Source organism: Protopterus annectens, chromosome 1.part2 (genome assembly GCF_019279795.1).
Source record: "Protopterus annectens isolate FY-2018-M chromosome 1.part2, PAN1.0, whole genome shotgun sequence".
Taxonomy (NCBI): Eukaryota; Metazoa; Chordata; order Ceratodontiformes; family Protopteridae; genus Protopterus; species Protopterus annectens.
The window spans coordinates 935,665,099-935,684,513 of NC_056727.1; the positions used below are offsets into that span (position 1 = coordinate 935,665,099).

General features: G+C 39.4%; 1 protein-coding gene across 1 annotated transcript in view; it reads right to left on the reverse strand.

Annotated features, from left to right (window-relative positions):
* Positions 1-19,415, reverse strand: part of DNAH14 (dynein axonemal heavy chain 14) — a 2,550,346-nt gene that overhangs the window by 1,187,318 nt on the left and 1,343,613 nt on the right. The window contains 1 exon segment of the mRNA XM_044060213.1: positions 9,016-9,464. Within this exon segment, the coding sequence (XP_043916148.1) occupies positions 9,016-9,464 (449 nt within the window).

Here is a 19,415-nt window from a genome sequence, read left to right on the forward strand (position 1 = left end):
ATATCAATATTATCACCCTCTGTAAATTGTGGAATAAATTTACTGACCTTTATTGCTTCTGGGGTTTGGTTACTCTCTTCCCCATTACCTTCATGATCCTGTCAAAGAGCCAGGATTTCCTATTCATGTTGCCTCTGCCTCTCATTTTCTTTGGCTTCCATGTCTCAATCTCTCTCCTGATTCTAATTCCATCTGTTTCTCCTTTTCTTCAGCCTCCAAATGCTGCAGTCTCTCTACTTATTCTAGTGCCAAACATTTGCCCTCCAGTTGAAGTTTCTTTAACTCCAGATGGATTTTTAAGTCTTCTGAGGTAAAACTGAACTGTCCATTTTCTGAGAGTTGTACATCCCCAAGGCCAGTCTGGTTGTTTTCCTGGTTGCTAGTCTGTGAATGCAGCTGTGACTAAGGCTGCAATTATTTCCACTTTAGTCAGGTTGGCATCCACCAGACCTTTGGCTTGGCACATCTCAGCCAACTGGCTCCTTGTCAGCTTGCCATAATCCTCTGACATCTTTGCCTGTTCTCCCTGACTAACTAAGCTAACAAAAAATACATAAATCTACTGTGATATGAAACTCTGAATGTCTACCATGTGGCTGTTAGAGAGTACAAACACCTTCTTTAGTGACCACTGTTTACAGGCAACAGGAGTTCAATGTCCACACCAATGACTCCCAATATGTGATATGGTGATCCCACCACTGCCAACCAATATGGGACAACCCACCACTGCCAACCAATATTTGATGTGGATATCCCACCTCTGGGCCAGTAATCAAGGAGCCTCAATCCTCACCACTGGCACCTGTGGGGGATGTTCCCTGGGAGGATAACAAGTAACACACACAGTATTTCCAGATGGAGTTCTCTGCATCATGTGCAATTTCCCTTAAGAGCACACAGAGACCACAGTCAGTCTGGGGCTGGTTCCTCTTTCTACAGATTCCCAGTAAGACTCCCCAATGGCACAGCTATAGATTTGAGTCCTTAGCCAGGGTTCCAAGCAGTCCTCCAACATTCTATCTGTCCAACTAGTGCTTTGTGTCCCCGCCAATGTAGCTGACACACACACTCTGGGAAAGGCTGGCACAGGTTAACTAGCTACGCCCCCTTTCAGCTGGACTGTAAGGTAGTTATCACTGCCACCAGAACCCCCTGACAGCTACTTTAAGGCCCTTAACAAAGGGTGTCCAATCATATTGTATAATATTAATATTAATACAAATAGTAATTTGACTAAGAGCAAGTTGTTAGGAATGGCCCACACAGTGTCACCAAATAATTATGCAAGCACTCTCAAAACACAGATATTTCTACAAAGATCAGCCACAATGAAAAGTTTAAATATAATTAATAAAAATAAAACAACAATAAAATACTAAGTATATATTCACAATCACAGTTCAAAACACAGGAAATATTTAAAATAACATCATAGGACAGGCTCAGATAAATAAAGAAATAAAAATATGTAAACTAGCCTTCTCTATATTCCTAAGAGAATTATACTATTCCCTAATAACTTACTTAATAAAGCAAGGCAGACAATGTGGTGAAGAGTTCTTGTTGTTGTCAGGCCCAAGACAAAACACACAATGTTCTATCTCACTCAGAGACTTCTAAAAAAATATCTAAAATATTACTGCTGGGGTAGTTTGCAGAATGACATCACTTCTTGTCATCTGATTTCTTGTTCTCAGGCAAAACACCCATTGCTGGCAGCTGGTAGTATTTAGCACCTACCCATAAAATATACACACACAAGTGCTTTTGCTCAGAACTACTGAGCTTCTGGAGGTCGTAAAACAACTAAACACTTCTACTATTCTTGAGTGGCAATTAATTCACCCCAAAGACAATACAGAAAGCTTCCTAGTACAGACCTTGTGTTTCTGGCTGCATTGAAACATGTGAGATAGCATCTTTATGGCCTAGCCTATACAGTGATTTAATTTCAGATATTTTTCTAAAGTTTGCTGGACTGAAGTTAAACTCCTGTAATCCAGTTTCTACTGTTAAAGCATATACATTTAAACAGTTACAATAGTGCATGTACGTTTCTGTTCTCTCCAGAAGAGCACTCTGTGGATGCATTTCAAACTCAAGCACTTTACAGATACCTTTTCAACACAAACATCTGTACAAATAAGTTTGATATATACATGACATACAGCTCTAATACATTTGTTAAGACAAGTATCTTGTATAAATCATTTTGATATTCACCAGTGGCATATAATTATTTACAAAATTCCAGCTAGCTGTGCTGGAATACCTCCTTTTGTCACAGCGGCCACCCAGGAACTGATTCTACCAAAAGAATGGTGAGAGGACTAGTATTTTGGCCTTTTATGTCAAAAGACATTGAGAAAAAACTTTCAGCTTGCTCTGTGTTTAATAGTATTAAGCTACATCAACAAAAAGAACCACTTCAGCTAAGCCAGATTCCCGAACTACCTTGGTTGATAGTAGCTAAAGATATTTTCGAATGGAATGCTCAACATTACTTGGTGTTAGTAGACTCTTATTCAAATTGGTTAGAGATTGACCTACTTCCTAATCTGATGTCCAATACTTTCATTATGAAGTTGAAGAGACATTTTTCTGGCCAAGGTAATCCCCACAAAGTCGTTTCTGACAATGGTGCACAGTTTACTAGTCAGCAGTTTAAAAGATTTGCTGAAACATGGCACTTTGTTTATGTTACAAGTAGTACTGAATACCCCTAATCAAATGGCCTGGCTGAATGTGCAGTTCAAAGGGCAAAACAGCTGTTGGAAAAGTCTAAACATGACAATACTGATATTTTTTCTTAATCTGCTTAATCTCATAAACATTTTTTGTGACAATCTTCTTGGTTCACCTGCCCAGAGGTTAATGTCGAGACAAGCCAGAACTGCACTACCAATGAATAAGAATTTGTTGGTTCCAAGTGCTTAAAAACAACAAAGCAGTAAAAGCTCAACTCCTAAAGAAGCATTTGTCCCAAAGTCCTACTATGATAAAACCAGCAAGCCTCTGACTCCATTAAAAGATGGAGAGATTATGAAGATGTAGACAGTGAAAGGATTTGACCGAATAGGACTTGTGAAATATTTGTGTGAGGAACCAAGATTGAACATCATTGAATCGCAAGGTATGGAATTCAGATGGAATCGGAAACATTTATTACCGTTGTCTGAGCCAGTGTTACAGCATCCTGTCTGTTATAGAGACTCTAATTCTCAGAGTGATTTGTCTAATGTTCCTGTTCCAGAGAACATTTCATCATCTGTTCCTGTTCCTGAAAGTATCCCTGAAAATCCTGAAGAAGAACATTCCTCAGTGACAGTCCCTGTTGCTAAACCCAGTTCTAATTATTAAATTATGAGGTCATGTCATATCTCAAGACCTAATTCCAAATACACGGCCACCTGGACATGACTGCTACTGTTTGCATATATTTGTATAATTTGCACGCTTATCCAATTGTCATTTTTTCATTGCAGGACAGTAGCAGTCATGGTCTGGTGAAATATGGGATGTATAATAAGGCTGTGCCATTACTGTTTGCATTAATAAGTAAAAAGTCCCTGAAGTTTTACAATTACTTATGGCATGGTGTTTTTTATTTGCTAAGTACACACAGCTTTCAAAGTGAAGTACGGTACATTTTGTATGACTTCGAGGTGGCGGCTTTGAAGAGTATTAGATTGAATGTTGCAGGTGTACAGTCTAAGGGATGCCTGTTCCATTTCAGACAGAATGTTTGGCGAATGGTACAAGCTTTCGGTCTGGCATCCTTGTACAACTCTGACATGGACTTTCAGTTATCTGTAAAGTGCTTAGTTGCATTGTCCTTTTTAAAAGAATCTGAGGTTATTGAAACATTTCAGCAACTTAGGGGCACATTCCCTACTGAAGGCTGTGAGCTAGTAAAGTATTTTGCTTACTGGTATGTGCACAACAGGTTAAGAAAATTTAATACTAGAATGTCTGCTTCAGTCTGGTTTCCACCTTTGTTTCTGATATCCTTTTGGAATGTACTGGAGCTGAATGAACTGTTTTTTCCACATATACAGACTTCTGTGGAAGAGTGGCACAGGAGACCGAAATGTTTGTTAGGATGTCGTGCAACTGACCTATCTGTTTTAATGCATGCTCTGGCTAGAGAACAAGATAGGGTAAACGAGCTAAGTGCTAGGAGTACACTGGATGTCCCCCTTCACCCAAGAAGAGGAAGTTATTACAGAGGCATGCACAATTTCAAAGTGTTCTGAGTAACAGGGAGGCATATAATGTAAACAGATGAGAGAAGCATTGAGTGTGCACTTATAAGTTATACAGACTGGTGTTTTAAGTTTGCTGTGTGATCATTCTTACCGCAGTTGTGTACTTTTATTATGGAGAAGCGATGTATGTATTCAATGGACGCTGACTTGTTGTTATGTTTTACCCTGCTCGTCTGATGATATGTCCTTGGAAGTCGTGAAGCCTGTCTAATATTAACAGGGATAACCGAGGGTATGGTGTGAATGGGTTCATGGTAATGGGACACTAGTCTGCTATAGTATCAGTGGAGCTGTGGTTTTGTATTTCATGGACTGTGTTGCAGATGGTGTTGTGAATTGTGGGCGTACATCTGTGGTTTCAATGACTACTGCAAATTTCGGCACAGTGTGACAAATCTGTACAATTACATGGCAGTTTGGCTCAGCGTTGGACACTGGGATGCGAGTCTTTGGATTTTTTGCAGTGTCTATTGCTATTGTTGGTGATATGGGCGTTGGTTATGTCAGTGTTGGTTAAGTGGATGTCGGCCATGTGAAGCGTTGGTAAACTGTGTTGTCGCTGATCTAGTCTCGGTAATGTGGGTGTTGGTAAGTAGATCCATGTGTGCAAACATATATATATATATATATATATATATAGTTACACAAATATATATATATATATATATATTTACACAAATATATATATTTACACAAATACATGTATGTGTGTGTGTGTGTGTGTGTGTGTGTGTGTGTGTGTATATATATATATATATATATATATATATATATATATATATATATATATATATGGGTCTACTTCTGATTGTTGAAAAACACTTTCTTGACAACTAGAAGATTGAACTCATTTAAGCAAAAATGCACTACATCGAAAGTGTACTTTCACTAAAGCCAGCTCTCTGAAGCACATTACAGTGGGGATAAGGAAATATATCCTTTTCCCCACAGTAGTGCGATCTTGGCATTAGTATATTTAAGTAGGGGGTGTGGGGGGCACAGCCCCCCACATGGGAGGTGCAGGGGGCTTGCCCCACTGCAAAATACTGTTTAAAGTATTTTTTTTCTGGTTCGGAGAACTGCTTTCGTGAAAGTGCACTTTCGATATAGTGCACTTTTGTTTTAATGGGTTTCGATGTTTCTTGTTCGAGATTGTGAAATTGTATATATATATTTATATATATATATATATATATATATATATATATATATATGTGTGTGTGTGTGTGTGTGTGTCTGTGTTTAGGGGGCCACACGGGAAATATGTTTGTGAGTTTAAGAATAACCTCCTCATTGGTCCGAGCCAACCATAAGCTAATCACCCTTGATATCCACATCCTGCCCCACCCCCCATTAAGGAAACCATGGTAAAAAATTTCTCCAAAGCCAACTTCATGCTTCTTAAGACAGAAGTGGAGAACTTCATGGCACCCATGCAGATGGACAATACAGTTACAACTGCTGAATCCTACACAAATGCACTCTATAAGCACTTACACGAGTGCATGGATCGTGCTATCCCAAACAGAACCAAAACGCTATCCTCCAAAAAAAGGAAGCCAATCTGGTGTTCCCCTGCCAGAAACAAACTGTACAAATAAGACAAACTCAAAAGACAAGCCATCCTTGTGGAATCACACTATCAATAGGTTATATAACAAAAGAAAAAAAAATCTTGTCCAAGCATAGGAGGACCAAAGCCATACATACTAAAAGCTCCCTGACCAATCTAAACAGGCAGCTAATAGGGCTGATTAATACTTCAAAGGCTAAATTTGAAAAAAAAAAGCTTCTCAGGCAAAGAACAACCACAAAACTTTCTGCAGCTATGTGTGTAACCGCAGAGGAAATACACAACAATGCGCAGAACTTATTGTAAATGGCATCACCCACACTGAATCTGAGACCATTGCCAACATTTTGGTTGTCAGATTCAGCTTAAATTTTTCCCCCCACTATCCCCTGATAGTCCAAATGAAATACCACATAACACAACCCCCCCCAACCATTACTACAGAGCAGGTCATTAATGCACTTTCCAAGGCAAAAACACTGCATCGATGGGCCCTTATAACATCCCGGATGTTTAATAAATAGCATGAAACATGACCTCTCTGGTCCACTTAAATCACTTTTTAACTGGAGTCTTCAGTCAGGTTTTGTGCTCAAGGAGTGGAAGATACCTATATTCATTCCCTGCACAAAGGACGTCCAACCACTGATCCGGATAACTACAAGCCCATAAGTCTTACCAGGCTTTAATGTAAGGCGATGGAAAGAATCATCATGGCCATGATAAATGAAGGTATAGGTAACCTGCAAATACTGGACCCATCATAGTTTAGTCTTGTTAAAGGAAGGTCATGCCTATCAAATCTGGTGGATTGTTTGAGAGGATTGCCAAAGCATTGGATGACGGTAAGACTGCACACAGCTTACCTTGACCTGGCCAAAGCTTTTGATACAGTACCCCATTCAGGCGTTATAGATAAGGTCACTAATATAGGTATAAACCCTTTTATCACCTGCTGGATAGCCAGCTGGCTCAATTAAAAGACCCAGGAGGTCAAAATAGATGAGGCCACCACCACAAAGAGGGCAGTCACTAGCAAAGTCCCCCAGGGCTCAGTTTTAGCATCTATTTCTCTGAAAAGGAAGCAATTGCTGGTGGTTTATGACTGCCTACGTTTGCAGATTATTGCAAGCTGGGGGTTATCATCAACTACCTTGCAAACACTAGCATTCTTCAAGAAGGTCTGTCTCTAACCAATAAATGGTGCCAAAGCCATGGTTTTAAACTCATTGCTAAAAATGCATAATTGTACCCTTTGGGAAATCAACCATCCTGGCTAATTTCCATGTTGATAATTCACCCTAAGAGTTGACTCAGTGGTCAGGGATCTAGGTACACATGTAGACAATACCCTTACCTTCAACCACCACATGGCCGCAGTGGTGAGGAAATCCTTTTATGTTGCACAATGTATAAGTAAGGACATGGCATCTAGGTCCAAAGAGGTCATTATCCCACAGTACTCTGCCCTTATCAGACCAATCATAGAGTACAATGCTCCTTTTGGTATGTACCTGACCAGGCATATGCAGCAACTAGAGTAACCTCAAAGGTTCCTAACAAAAAGAATACAAGGTGTAACAAACCTGCCTTATGCAGAGTGGCTTAAATCCCTTTCCCTGTACTCGGTCTCCTATAGATTGCTGAGGGATGATCTATGGCTGGCTTACAAGGCATCTCACAAACCCCACACTTATGAATCTCCTACATATCCATAAGTCAAAGAGTACCAGAAATACAAGATCTAGGGACATGCTGGAGAGACAGATATGTGTCCTAGAGACTGCCCACCCTATGAAACAGTCTTCCCATCCATGTGAAGCTGAGTTTATCTATTACCCAGTTTAAACACAACTTAGACAAGTGGATGGGGAATAGGAAATTAACACCAGGGCTGACTCCCATATCCCTTATGGATAGAGATAGCTTATAAATGCCTGGCCCTCAATGTCCCATTTTGATGCAGGACATCATTATTCTTTTGGGAAAACTTGGCTAGGCATAGAAAGGCCCCTTGGGTCATTATCCTAGGAACAGTGTATGAATCTATAAATCTATGAGTAAGGGAGTTTAGGTTTAGGGAGCAAGTGGGGATTTTAGATTTAGGAGGGAGTAGAATTTTAGAATTAGGGAAGGAGAAGCTAGGTTAGGAAATGGCTGGGCATTTTAGATTAACGTTAGAGTTCTGGTAGGGCTATACGTTTAATAGGGTCAGATGTTGGCAGAGCTATATAGTTAAGTCAGATCAAGCTAGTGGGAGCTACAGCTCTTGCCTTTTCAAGCAAGTTATGGCAATCAAGTGTGTCACTAGTTAATAGCATGTGAGCACTTGTAGTAAACCTGTTTTTGCATGTTTCAATATTCTCCAAAGTTAGCATTCTCTGTACCATGTTCATTAAACTATTTTGTATTGATCTCACCTCAAGACATCTGTTGTGTGAAATAGTTTACCATGTCACGGAAAGGCTTCATCTTTCGGTTGTAAGCATTTAATACATATGACATCTGAACCAGTGAAATTTTATAACAGTAAAAAAGAAAAAGTAGGCAGCGTCACCAAAGGCAGAGCTCATCAAAGTACAACAACGGTTCTGCCACCTATCCTGCTAAAAACTTGAAACTTGAAAACGTTTAATAAAAATAAAGTAATGAGGATTTGAAAAAGGTATTACACTAAAAGCGCTTATCCGGTTTATGAGCCAGTGTGTTTTATTTTATCATTGCTTTATTTTTATTAAAAGTTTTCAAGTTTCAAGTTTTTAGCAGGATTGGTGTCAGAACCGTTCTTTCTGTGAAATTTTATAACAGTGACTGTTCGGTTTTAATGAACATTTCTAGTTAATCAACAATGATTTTTCTTCAGGTTCATTCATGAATGGTGTGTTTTGCCACAGGTTTTCAATTCAGGAAAGCATGTTTAAGACTTAAAAAGTATTGCTACATTACAGATATCTCCGTCATCAGTAATATATCAAATTCAGCAACAGAATCACTCTCATTTAAAGGCTCTGTTTCCCAAAGGAAATGTAAGAATCCACTTTCATAATGATAAATTTGACATACATTGTGACAGGGATGTAAGAGGACAACCATACCAAGTCACATTGAAAAAAAACTTGCCAGAAACAATAAAAAGGTTTTATTCTAACTTTCTTTATAATAATACTTTACCTTGTATACATTTTCAGTCAATGCACTCATTTTTTTGAGAAGTAGTTCATCAAAGCCATCTGTGCTTGAAATAGGCTGATCTTCATTTTCTGGTGTTAGGTTAACTTGTCTCTGCTTGCTGAGGGCCCGTATTGTTAAAGGAACTTTTTCAGGTAGATTCTCAGTTACAGAGCCTTTCCTTTTCTTTTTGTTCACAGAATCAATAGTATCCACAAATAACCGATGGAACCAGTCCAGAGAGAACTGATACATGTAATCAAGCTTAACCAGGTCAGCAACAACAAAATATAACACAGCACCTCTTTTTGCTATGGGAAGGTACTTCTTACGAGTGACATCAATTGTCTTCTCTGTGGATTCTGATGCTTGGACCCGAATGACAATCTCTTTTGATGTGACTTTTGACCTCTGCAATGTGTCAATAAGGTCCTGATCATCTAAAATATGCCCTAGAAAAAACAAAATTGCAGAATGAGGAAATCAGTTTGAGAAGTATTTGTGTTGTCATTCAGTTATCAGAACAATAGTATTTTGTTTCTTTATTTGGGACAGCCACACTGATTCAAATCATCCATACTGACAGACAAGTTATGTAAATTAACTTACCATAACAGAAGAAATTCAAATAGATCACTGTTGCAGTAGAACTATGTGGGATGTATACTGCCAAGTATCAGATGTCCAGCTAGTCTACAAAGCTTTGGGCTCCTTCCTCATCAATTGTACACTCACCCTTAACATCAGAGTACATGCTGGTATAAGAGGGATATACATGCATGAAAATTTCCCTGCGCTTTTTACCCAAAGAAGACTGTGAAGCCTGAAGCGCTATAAAATTCAGTCCAAACCAGCAGGGACTGTAATATCATGCCAGGATGGCAAAGGCAGAATGGCAAAGTAGGAAACATTACCCTGGCCAAGGGTAGAGTATGAAGAAAATGGTGGATGGTGGAAGAGTGCTAATAATGCTAAAGTGATCTGTTCAAACATCTACTGTTATGCTAAGTTAATTGACACAACTGTTCTATCCTCTTCCTTAGATTACTGTTGCAGTAACCATAACTATATGTGATGACTGGAGCAGCTAATGAAGAAAATGTGACTGGAGAAGAATCAAGAGTCTCAAAGTCCTTGAAGGATGGCTTTTGGAAATTCAGCTCTAGCTCTGGAGACTGAATCAGGCTTGTAGTACATAGTAAAGGTGTGCACAAAAGACCAAGTAGCCATATTTAGGACTGACCTATAGTTCACCCCTATCCAGCAAGCCACTGAAGCTACAGTTGTGGTAGAATGAGCTCTGACTTTCTGAGTGGGGCCTTTTACATGGTGGGAACATCAAAATTTGATAGCCAGAGACAACTATCTAGAAATTATTTATTTAGAAAATGCCTGCCCTTACTTTTTGTCATCAAAGGAGACAAAATGTTGCTCTTTTTTCTAAAATATTTAGCTCTGTCCAGGTAGAATCTCAATTGTCTATGAACCTGTAAAGTATGCAGAATTCTTTCTCATCTATTCTGGGGTTCAAGATAGAACACAGGAATTTGAATAGTCTGATTCAAAGTAAACTCAGAAACAACCTTTGGCATAAAGGAAGGCTTGGTTCCAAGACTCATCCTGCCCTTGTGAAAAATCAGAAAAGGATGCATAGATATTATGGCTTGCAATTCATATACTTGTCTAGCTAAAGTCAGAGCAATAAACAACACAGTCTTCTAAGTGAAAAAAATTTACTGTGGCTGCAGGTTTAAAATGGAAAGAAGTTAAGATCCCAAGGAGAAGTCCCTTGTTTTCTAGGAGGCCTAATAGGTAACACCCCTTTAAAAAATTGTTTAACTTGGAATAAAGAAGAAATTGGGAGCTACAAAGGCAGGCAAGTAGAAATAGCCAAAAGGTGTTAATTTATACAACTGTATCACAGGCCTGAGTTAAGCAGTCCACACAGTTAATGAAGAACCAGAGGATTTCCAGGAATGGGATGGATCTTGCTGTGCTTTTATGTCGCGAACTAGAAAATCTTTCCCATTTGGCTATGTATGATTTTCTAGTAGCAGGTTTTCTAGCCTCCTTCAACACCTGATGCATGTCCTCTGAGAAGAGGTGCCTAAATGTGATCAAAAACCTATCATCTATACTGACAGACATAGGTTTTAATTTCTGGGGTGGATTAGGGATCCCGTGTCTTGTGTGAATTGATCCACTCTGTGAAGAAGTTTTAGGTAATGGCCTCTGGCCAGATGGGCCAAAACGGAGTTACCAGAGGCATGTTTAACAAGGCCATCATGATCTTTAGAAGAACACTGAAAATCAGAGGAAAGGGAGGAAAGACACAGTGGAAAATTAATATCTATGGAAATGAAAATGCATCTGTTTTCCAGGCCTTTTTGCAAGGTGTCCTGGAGAAGAATTGAATCAGTTGTCTGTTAAGATAGGTGGCAAACAGATTTACTTGGGGAGTTCCTCACAGGTGGACAATCTATTGAAAGACATCTGGGTATAGCATCCACAGGCGAGGCTCTGTCCTGAATCTGTCTATTGTATTTTCTCTGACAGAATGTATATAGCCTGAAAAGTAAGACTGCTCTGAACCACTAGTTCTGAGAGACTGTGGTTAGTCTGCAAATGGGATAAGACTTTGTGCTCTCCAATTGATTATATACCATATCCCAACTGTCCAGATTTTCACAGAATGTCCAGATTTTTCCCTCATATTTTTGGTCTATTCCTCATAAAATTTGTGATTTTCTGGCAAATCACTGAGATGATCTAAGGATTGAAGTCACTGAATAATGGCGTACATTTGAGTTTCAGACTTCAAATCCTTCAGAAAATGTATGTTAACACAAACACTTTTACTCTAGCAACTTTATAAGCTCATAAGAGCAATATTTAAAATATGTCCCTATTTTGGGGCCTTTGACCTTCCCATTTTGCCAGGTTTTGTCCCCATTACTTGCACTAAGAGGTTGAGAGGTATGACCATATCATAGTGGTATTGTCTGTCATCAATAACAGTGGTACAGGGGACCACATAGGTTCATAGGTAGGTACTTGGCTATTGGCCCTAGGGCCTATACAAGCCTAGCCAAAAATGTACCCTGGCTTTCGCCACCAAAGAAAATTATTTTCCTGTGCCCCTGTCAAGCAGAACCACAGAAGTGATCCCCGGGGTGAATTTCCTATTACTCATCCAATCATCAAGATTTTTCTTGAAGAGTGCTAATGAGGAGCTCTGTTTGACATAGATAGGTAGTCTGTTCCAGAGTATGGGAAGTCTTTGGGACAGGAATCTATCCCTCCAGCATGTTCTGTTTATTGTGGTGACAAGGTTTAGGTCCCTAGAGCATGTAGCTTGGAGGGATTGGGATTTCTTTAAGTGGAGCATGTCCAACAGCTCTGGGTTTGACATAGCTTTGTATGTTAGGCAGAGATCGCCTCTGAGTAGGCGATATGCGACGGAGTAAAGCTGGAGTTTTTTGAGACGGTCTGCGTAAGGTATCTGTTTGAGGCCAGTAATCCTCTTTGTGAGGTATTTTTGCGGCCTTTCCAGTTGTTGTAGATGTCTTGTGAGGTACATACCAAAAGGGGCGTTGTACTCTATAATGGGTCTAATGAGTGATGAGTAGAGGGGAACAATGACCTCTTTTTTCTGGATGAGAAACCTTTTGTGATGAGGTGTGCCATGTAGAAGGATTTCCTGACCACTTTGGCGATGTGATTATCAAAGGAGAGACTACTGTCCACCTATGTCCCAAGGTCTCTTATCACACTTTCGGTGTTAAGTAGACTACCGCCTATGTGGTAGTTCATGGGTACAGAATTTTTACCAAAGGGGATGACAATGCACTTTTTGGCATTGAGCTTGAGACCATGCCTTTGACACCAGGCATCTGTCTCACTGAGGCCCTTTTGTAGGATGTCCACATCGTTAGGAGTTTCAATTATGGCTCCTAGTTTGCAGTATTCTGTGAATTTAGTTAGCCAAAGACCTTCTGTGTTAGCCTGTACTTCAGAGAAGTAGATACCAAACAGGAGAGGACCCAGGACTGAACTCTGTGGTACTCCACTTGTCACTGGTCTGAAGTCTGATTTGGAGTCTGCTACTTTCACAGTGTGGGTTCTTTCAGTAAGCCAGTTGGCAACCCATCTTGTGACATAGTGATTTATACCTAGTTTAGTGAGTTTATCTATAATTCCAGAGTGGGGGATGGTGTCGAACGCCTTGGCGAGATTTAGATAGGCTGTGTGAACCACCTTACCCTCATCTATGGCTTTGGTGACCACTTCAAAGAAGTCTATCAGGTTTAGGAGACATGATCTGCCTTTTACAAACCCAAACTGTGTGGGGTCCAGTGTTTGAAGATCTCCAATATCTTTGTTTATAAGTTCCATGATGATACGTTCCATGGCCTTGCAGACGAGACTCGTCAGGCTAATGGGGCAGTAGTTCACGGGGTCTGTTGTGGCCCCCCCTTTGTGGAGTGGGATACCTGTCGTGGTGTGCCATTCAATGGGCACAAAGCCTGAGGTGAGGCTATGATTGAACATGGTACTTAGGTGGGGTGCCAGTTCATTCTGTAGTTCATGTAGAAGGCAGCCTGGGATGTTGTCAGGTCCCATGGATGCTGTGTTCTTGGCTTTGGAGAGTGAAGTTTTTACCTGTGCAGCCGTGATTACAGGAACTTTGCATTCTTTCAGTATAAAGATGGGCCCTTTAGGGGGTGAGAGGGGGGTAAAGTTAGCACTGAACCTATCTGCCAGGATGTTGGCAATATCACTTGGTTCTGTATATTTAGTGTCATTGTGCTGTAACTCAGAGCAGATCTGAGTGTTGCCATTGAGATTTGTGACATAGCTATAGAATGCTTTGTGGTTGTCTTTAGAATCAGTGGCAATTTTGTTTTCATAACTAGCTTTGGAGGATTTTATGAGGGATCTCAGCTTCTTACTGAGGCTGACCGGGGAGTTCCTCCAATCGTGGGATTTTACTCTTTTTTGCAACAGTTTCTTTCTTCTGTTGTAGAGTTTGTTTATGGCAGAAGACCACCAGATTGGCTTCCTTTTTTTGGAGGATAGCATCTTGGTTCTGTTAAGGATAGCACGATCCATGCACTTGTGTAAGTGCTTATAAAGTGCATTTGTGTAGGATTCAGCAGTCATACCTCTACTGTACATCTGCATGGGTGTCATGAAGTTTGCCACTTCTGTCTTAAGAAGTGTGAAGTTGGCTTTGGAGAAATTTTTTATGGTTGTTTTCCTAATGGGGGGTGAGAGTGGGATGTGGATGTCTAGTGTGATTAGCTTGTGGTCGGATCTGACCAACGAGGAGCTGACCTCTGGTGTGGAACACATTTGGCTAAGAGTTCGGTTAGCTTTTATAAAAATCATCATCTCCTTGAGATTTATGTGCATCTTCCTGAAATACGGCGCCCACAATCCCTGAGGAATGCTGTCTTGGGGATACTGCCCCCATTCAAAATCTGAAGCATGTATTGTGACTGAACAGGAAAAGGGGGAGAAAATGTGAGGCCTGTGTTTATAAATACCTGACTGAGACTCAAAATATTCCATGATGAAATTGAGCACTGGAATTTGAAAGGTTAATGGATGAATAGGCTAGAGCCAAATTGATCTAAGGTATCACTGGATTTTTATCATATGTGTTCTTGCAAATAGAACCATTAGAATGGAAGAAGCCATGTAACAGAATTCTGAGGAATTCTCCTGCTGTGGACATGTCTTGGAAGGTTTTATTTAAAAATGAGTCTGAAAGGATGATACATTGTCTGGAGGGATGTTAGAAATGTACAGGGGGTCTGGAAGGCACTCTACAAATACTAACCTGTGACAGGGGCTTAAACAGGGCTTTCTCAAATTTAGATTGAACTCCATGTGATGAAAAGATGAATAGTGAACTGAAGAGCTGTTAGGGTGCCTTGGAGAGAAAGGGCTGAGATGAAGCAGTCTTACAAATATGATAAAATATTGATGCACTGAAATCTGTAAAAGGCTATAACTGGGGCTAGACACATTGTTAAAACTCTCAAGAGTAGTAGAAAGGCCAAAAGGGAAAGATGCAAACGGAAAGTGCAATCACAAAGCAAAGAATCTTAAGTACTGCTTCTGCATATTCTGATTTGGGATGTGCAGGCAGGCATCTCCTATATCTAGGATGTCTAGAAAAACCTTAGGAAACAGAGGGGGAAAAGAGTCTAAAGAGTGAGCATTCTGAATATTTTTTTAAACAAGAAACATCTTCACAAAATTATTGCATATTACATAGGCAATCATTCATTTATATAAATGAAAACAAACCATATCGACATAATTTTAGTTGCAAACATCATACATCACAAACCATATTGACATAATTTTAGTTGCAAACATTATATATCACTTATAATCTATTCAGTCATTGTCAGTCAAACATTGCATAGTTCATTTATATCCTGCCTTCCTTTAAACCTTGTTCCTCTATATGTATTGTTCTCACAATTCCCATTTTTTCTATGTAATTTGCTCCTACCCTTTTCTAAAGATCCTAATTCTAGTTATTTTCTCTCTGTAATATATTCACTCATTCTAATACAGTTGGTTTAGACTTTGCTTTCCATTTTCTAGCAATTGTTTTTTTGGCAGCCACCATAATTAGACTCAGCAAGGCCTTACTATGTTTAGGCAATTCTGAGTCTGTATCAAAAATCAAAAACTAATTTCCTTAATTGCACCAATTTGCTCACCCAGTATCTATGATAGAGTAGCCTGCAGGGAATATTTAAAGTCTGCCAACTCATTACACTCCCAGAAAATATGTTCCCAATTACATCTTTCTTCTCCATCACACTTCCAATCTTGAATATTGGTAGCAAAAGTAAGGAGTTTAGTTTGAAAGGTCCAAAATAGATCTTCATGTGCCTTTATTTCTGGGAACCAGAAATATTCATTAATAAAAGTGTTTACCTGTTTGGGAAGGCACTGGTTCTGGTATACCCTTTTTTAATTTCTCCATGTCTTTTGGGTTTCTAATACCATGATGGGAATGGATCTCATTCCTAAGTCAAAGTACAATTAAAGTTCATGAAATTAGTATTGTTTCAATCTTTGATGTCAGCCAGAAGTGTTCTTCGCAGCACCCGCAATGTGCCCAGTAATTACTCCTTCTGCAATTCGTACAGGGTTACATGTAGTGGTAACATCTAAATACGATTGTAGATTCTTTTTAATAAGACCTGTTGCTCCTACTACTATTAGAACTGTCTGGATATCTTTCTTCCACATTGCTCTTGTTTCTGCCTTCCAATTCTGATATTTTATGACTTTGTATCTCTCTGTACACAAGACACTGTAGTCACTGGGTGTGGCGATTTCAATGATCAATGCTATTTTAGTCTTCTTTTCATGGACCACTATAGCCTATTTTCTCACATCTATCCTTTGAACTTCAGTGTAGTAAGCATGACAGTACTTGAGGAAACAGATGGAATTTATTTTTTGAAGAGGAGGAGGGATCCATGACTGGAGTGGTATGTATATCCATTGAACTCTGTAACCATCCTTGATTATTTTTAGAACCCAGACATCTGAAGATATCTTTTTTCCAGAAATAAAGGCAGCAGAAGAGATTGCCTGCAATCTGTTAATAATGGGCAGTGTGAGGAGGAATGGGGAAGTAGGTGAAAGATGCATACAGAGTCCCAGAGCTTTCTTTTGAAAGGAAAGTCTTTGGTATCCATCGCCTTTCATTTTTGTGTCCTTGCCATTTAATTTTATATTGTTGCTTGAATGGCTTTTGTTCAGAGGTTTTAGACTTTTGAAAACAAGGACCAGTAGAAGGTGGATATTTCCTTTGATATTTAGAATGCAGAAACAAAAAAGAGTAGTTTGACTTCTTGCATTAACTTACCCCTCTTTTCCAGTTCATTACTTCATCTGAAGAACTGCAAAACAAAAGCTACAAGAGAAGCATTAAAAAGCTGAGTCTTAACATTATTAGGGAAATTCTGTAGTCTAATCCTTGCATTCCTGCAAATAATTGTGCTAGTGTCAGAAACCCTGGGCACAGCATTCACTGCATCACAGACACAATTTATATAATGCTTAGCGACTTCTGAAATATAATTTTTTAATGCATTCAAGAAGGAAGATTTAGTATCAGGGTTTAGTAAGGAAGGTAGGAGTTTGCTACATCTTAACAAAAATAGACAGACGGTATGTGGACATGTGAATCTGACATTAAATAGTTCAGGTAGATGACATAAAGTCCTTTTTTACCAAAGCTATGAATGAATATCTTTATCATTTGGAACTAGGTTGGAGGCAAAAAAAGGCCTTGAATCTGTGTCCATCAATAGAAACAATAACCTGGTCTGTCACAGGGTTTTTGTAAACAAAGTTATGTGACTCAGGTAGATGTTAAAATCTGTTTTCTTGGGGAAGGGGGAGGGGATTGGGAGATAAGGGAAACAGATGTAGAGGCAAATGCATCCTCAAGTACACCTATAATGGGGGGAAATGGCTACTGGCTCTGGTGAATCCATATTCAATAATTCATAGCCTCTCTTCTGAAATTCTGACACCTCCTCACCCACACATTTGAAATATTGTTTAATTTTTGAAACAGTATCCATGAATGAAATGTCTTCACTGGGGGAGTCTGAGGAAAGGGTGTCTTCTGTTTCAGAATTGCAAGAGGTAACAAGGATAGCTGACAGGTGTAATCCACGTCCTCAGCATCAGATTCAGAGATATCTCCTTAATCAGAAAAAAGAAGAAAGGGGTCTTTTTCTTAACTGGTCCAAAAACTGGAAGAGAGGGCTGAATAGAGTGGACTGCCCTAAACAGGCCCTGTGAAAAACTACATCAGTCCTCTTGAGAAGATTTCTAAATAGAGGGGCTGTAAGGAGAAGAGAAATGTTATGACTTTTGAGTCCTCTTTTTAGGGGTCTCCAACCTTAAAGTTTTAGGGGTAGTATCCAAAGGCCTGACCTCCATAAGAAATCCAGCAAAATCCTCCTTCACAAAAACTTGGTAAATACCTCCTTCCCTCTCAGAGATTAGAATCCCAAGTTCTCCCTTCTTAGCAAAAGCTTGACATATGGTCTTACAGGATGTGCTTAATTCCCATTTTTTATCAGCCTCTACGGAGGTAGTGCCTGAGGGACCAGGAAAGTAGGACTGATGGCCCAAGGGCTGCAAAGTGACTCAGTGTGGAGAAATCAGATCCAGATAACAGTAAAATGGGTGAAGTCTGAGATTCTTATTTTTCTTTTGAGAAAAGGGGAGGTCCACCAAAAGGAAGTCTGTCACCATAGTCTCTCACTCCAACCTCCTGCCAACCCATTTAGGCACCTATTTTTAAGAAAGATTTTAAAGGATGTTTGCCTGCTACCTAAGGTTTTGGAAGTAAGTGAAAGGCAAATGTAACAAGATTTAGTATTGTGCTGATCCCCCTAACAAAAAAAAAAAAAAAAAAACTCAAAGAGAATGGGAGTCCTTAAAAGGAATCTGTCTACTACAGAGACATTTACCCTTCATAACAGACATAAGTAAATTAAAAAAAATAATCAGAAAAAGGAAAGCTCCCCATAGCCATCTGCTAATACTAATTTATTTGTTTATTTAGTTAGTTACACTTTGTTGACCTGGTTATTCCCATGAGACCATTGGCCTCTTTTCAGGAGAGACCCAAGGTGATATTCATAATGACTAGAGAAAATTTGGCCATGTCGATGGGAACTTCCCTTACTCTTTTCAATAAGTACTGTGGGATACTTTGCATCCACTTGACCTACCACCAATGCAGGCAGATGGGGCCTTGGTTTAACATCTCACCTGAATTATAGTAGACTCAGGAGTACAGCACTCCTGATTATGCTACACTGCAGGGTTAGTAGTGGAAAATTAATCAAACTACCTGCTGTGGGAATAGAATCTATAGCCTTCTCCACCAAAGGTGAGTGAGTTACCTGCTGAGTTACTGAGACTACTAATGCTGAGTACACTGAGCAGAAAAGAAGGCTGGCTGAGTGTACATATGGCAAGAAGGTTCTGAGATTTTTCACACCCATGCCCCTCTAATACTAGCACATACCTTCATGCTTAGGTGGACATATGGTATGCAAGGAAGGAGCCTGAAGCTTTGTAAACTGGCCAGCCAGTCCATTCTTGTCAGGATGCATCCCATATACTTACAGATACTGAAAAACACTGAGCTTTCAACTCAAGCAGTGTTTTTAGATTTTTAATTTAAGAATTCAATTACAAAAACTGGTTTAATGTTGAATAAGGTAAAAAATCTCAAAACTATAACAAGCATAACAAGCAATGTGATTTCATAAAGACAAGCAAACAAATGATTTTTAAAAGTATGTGTTCTAAAATTCTCCATCACAAGCAGAAAA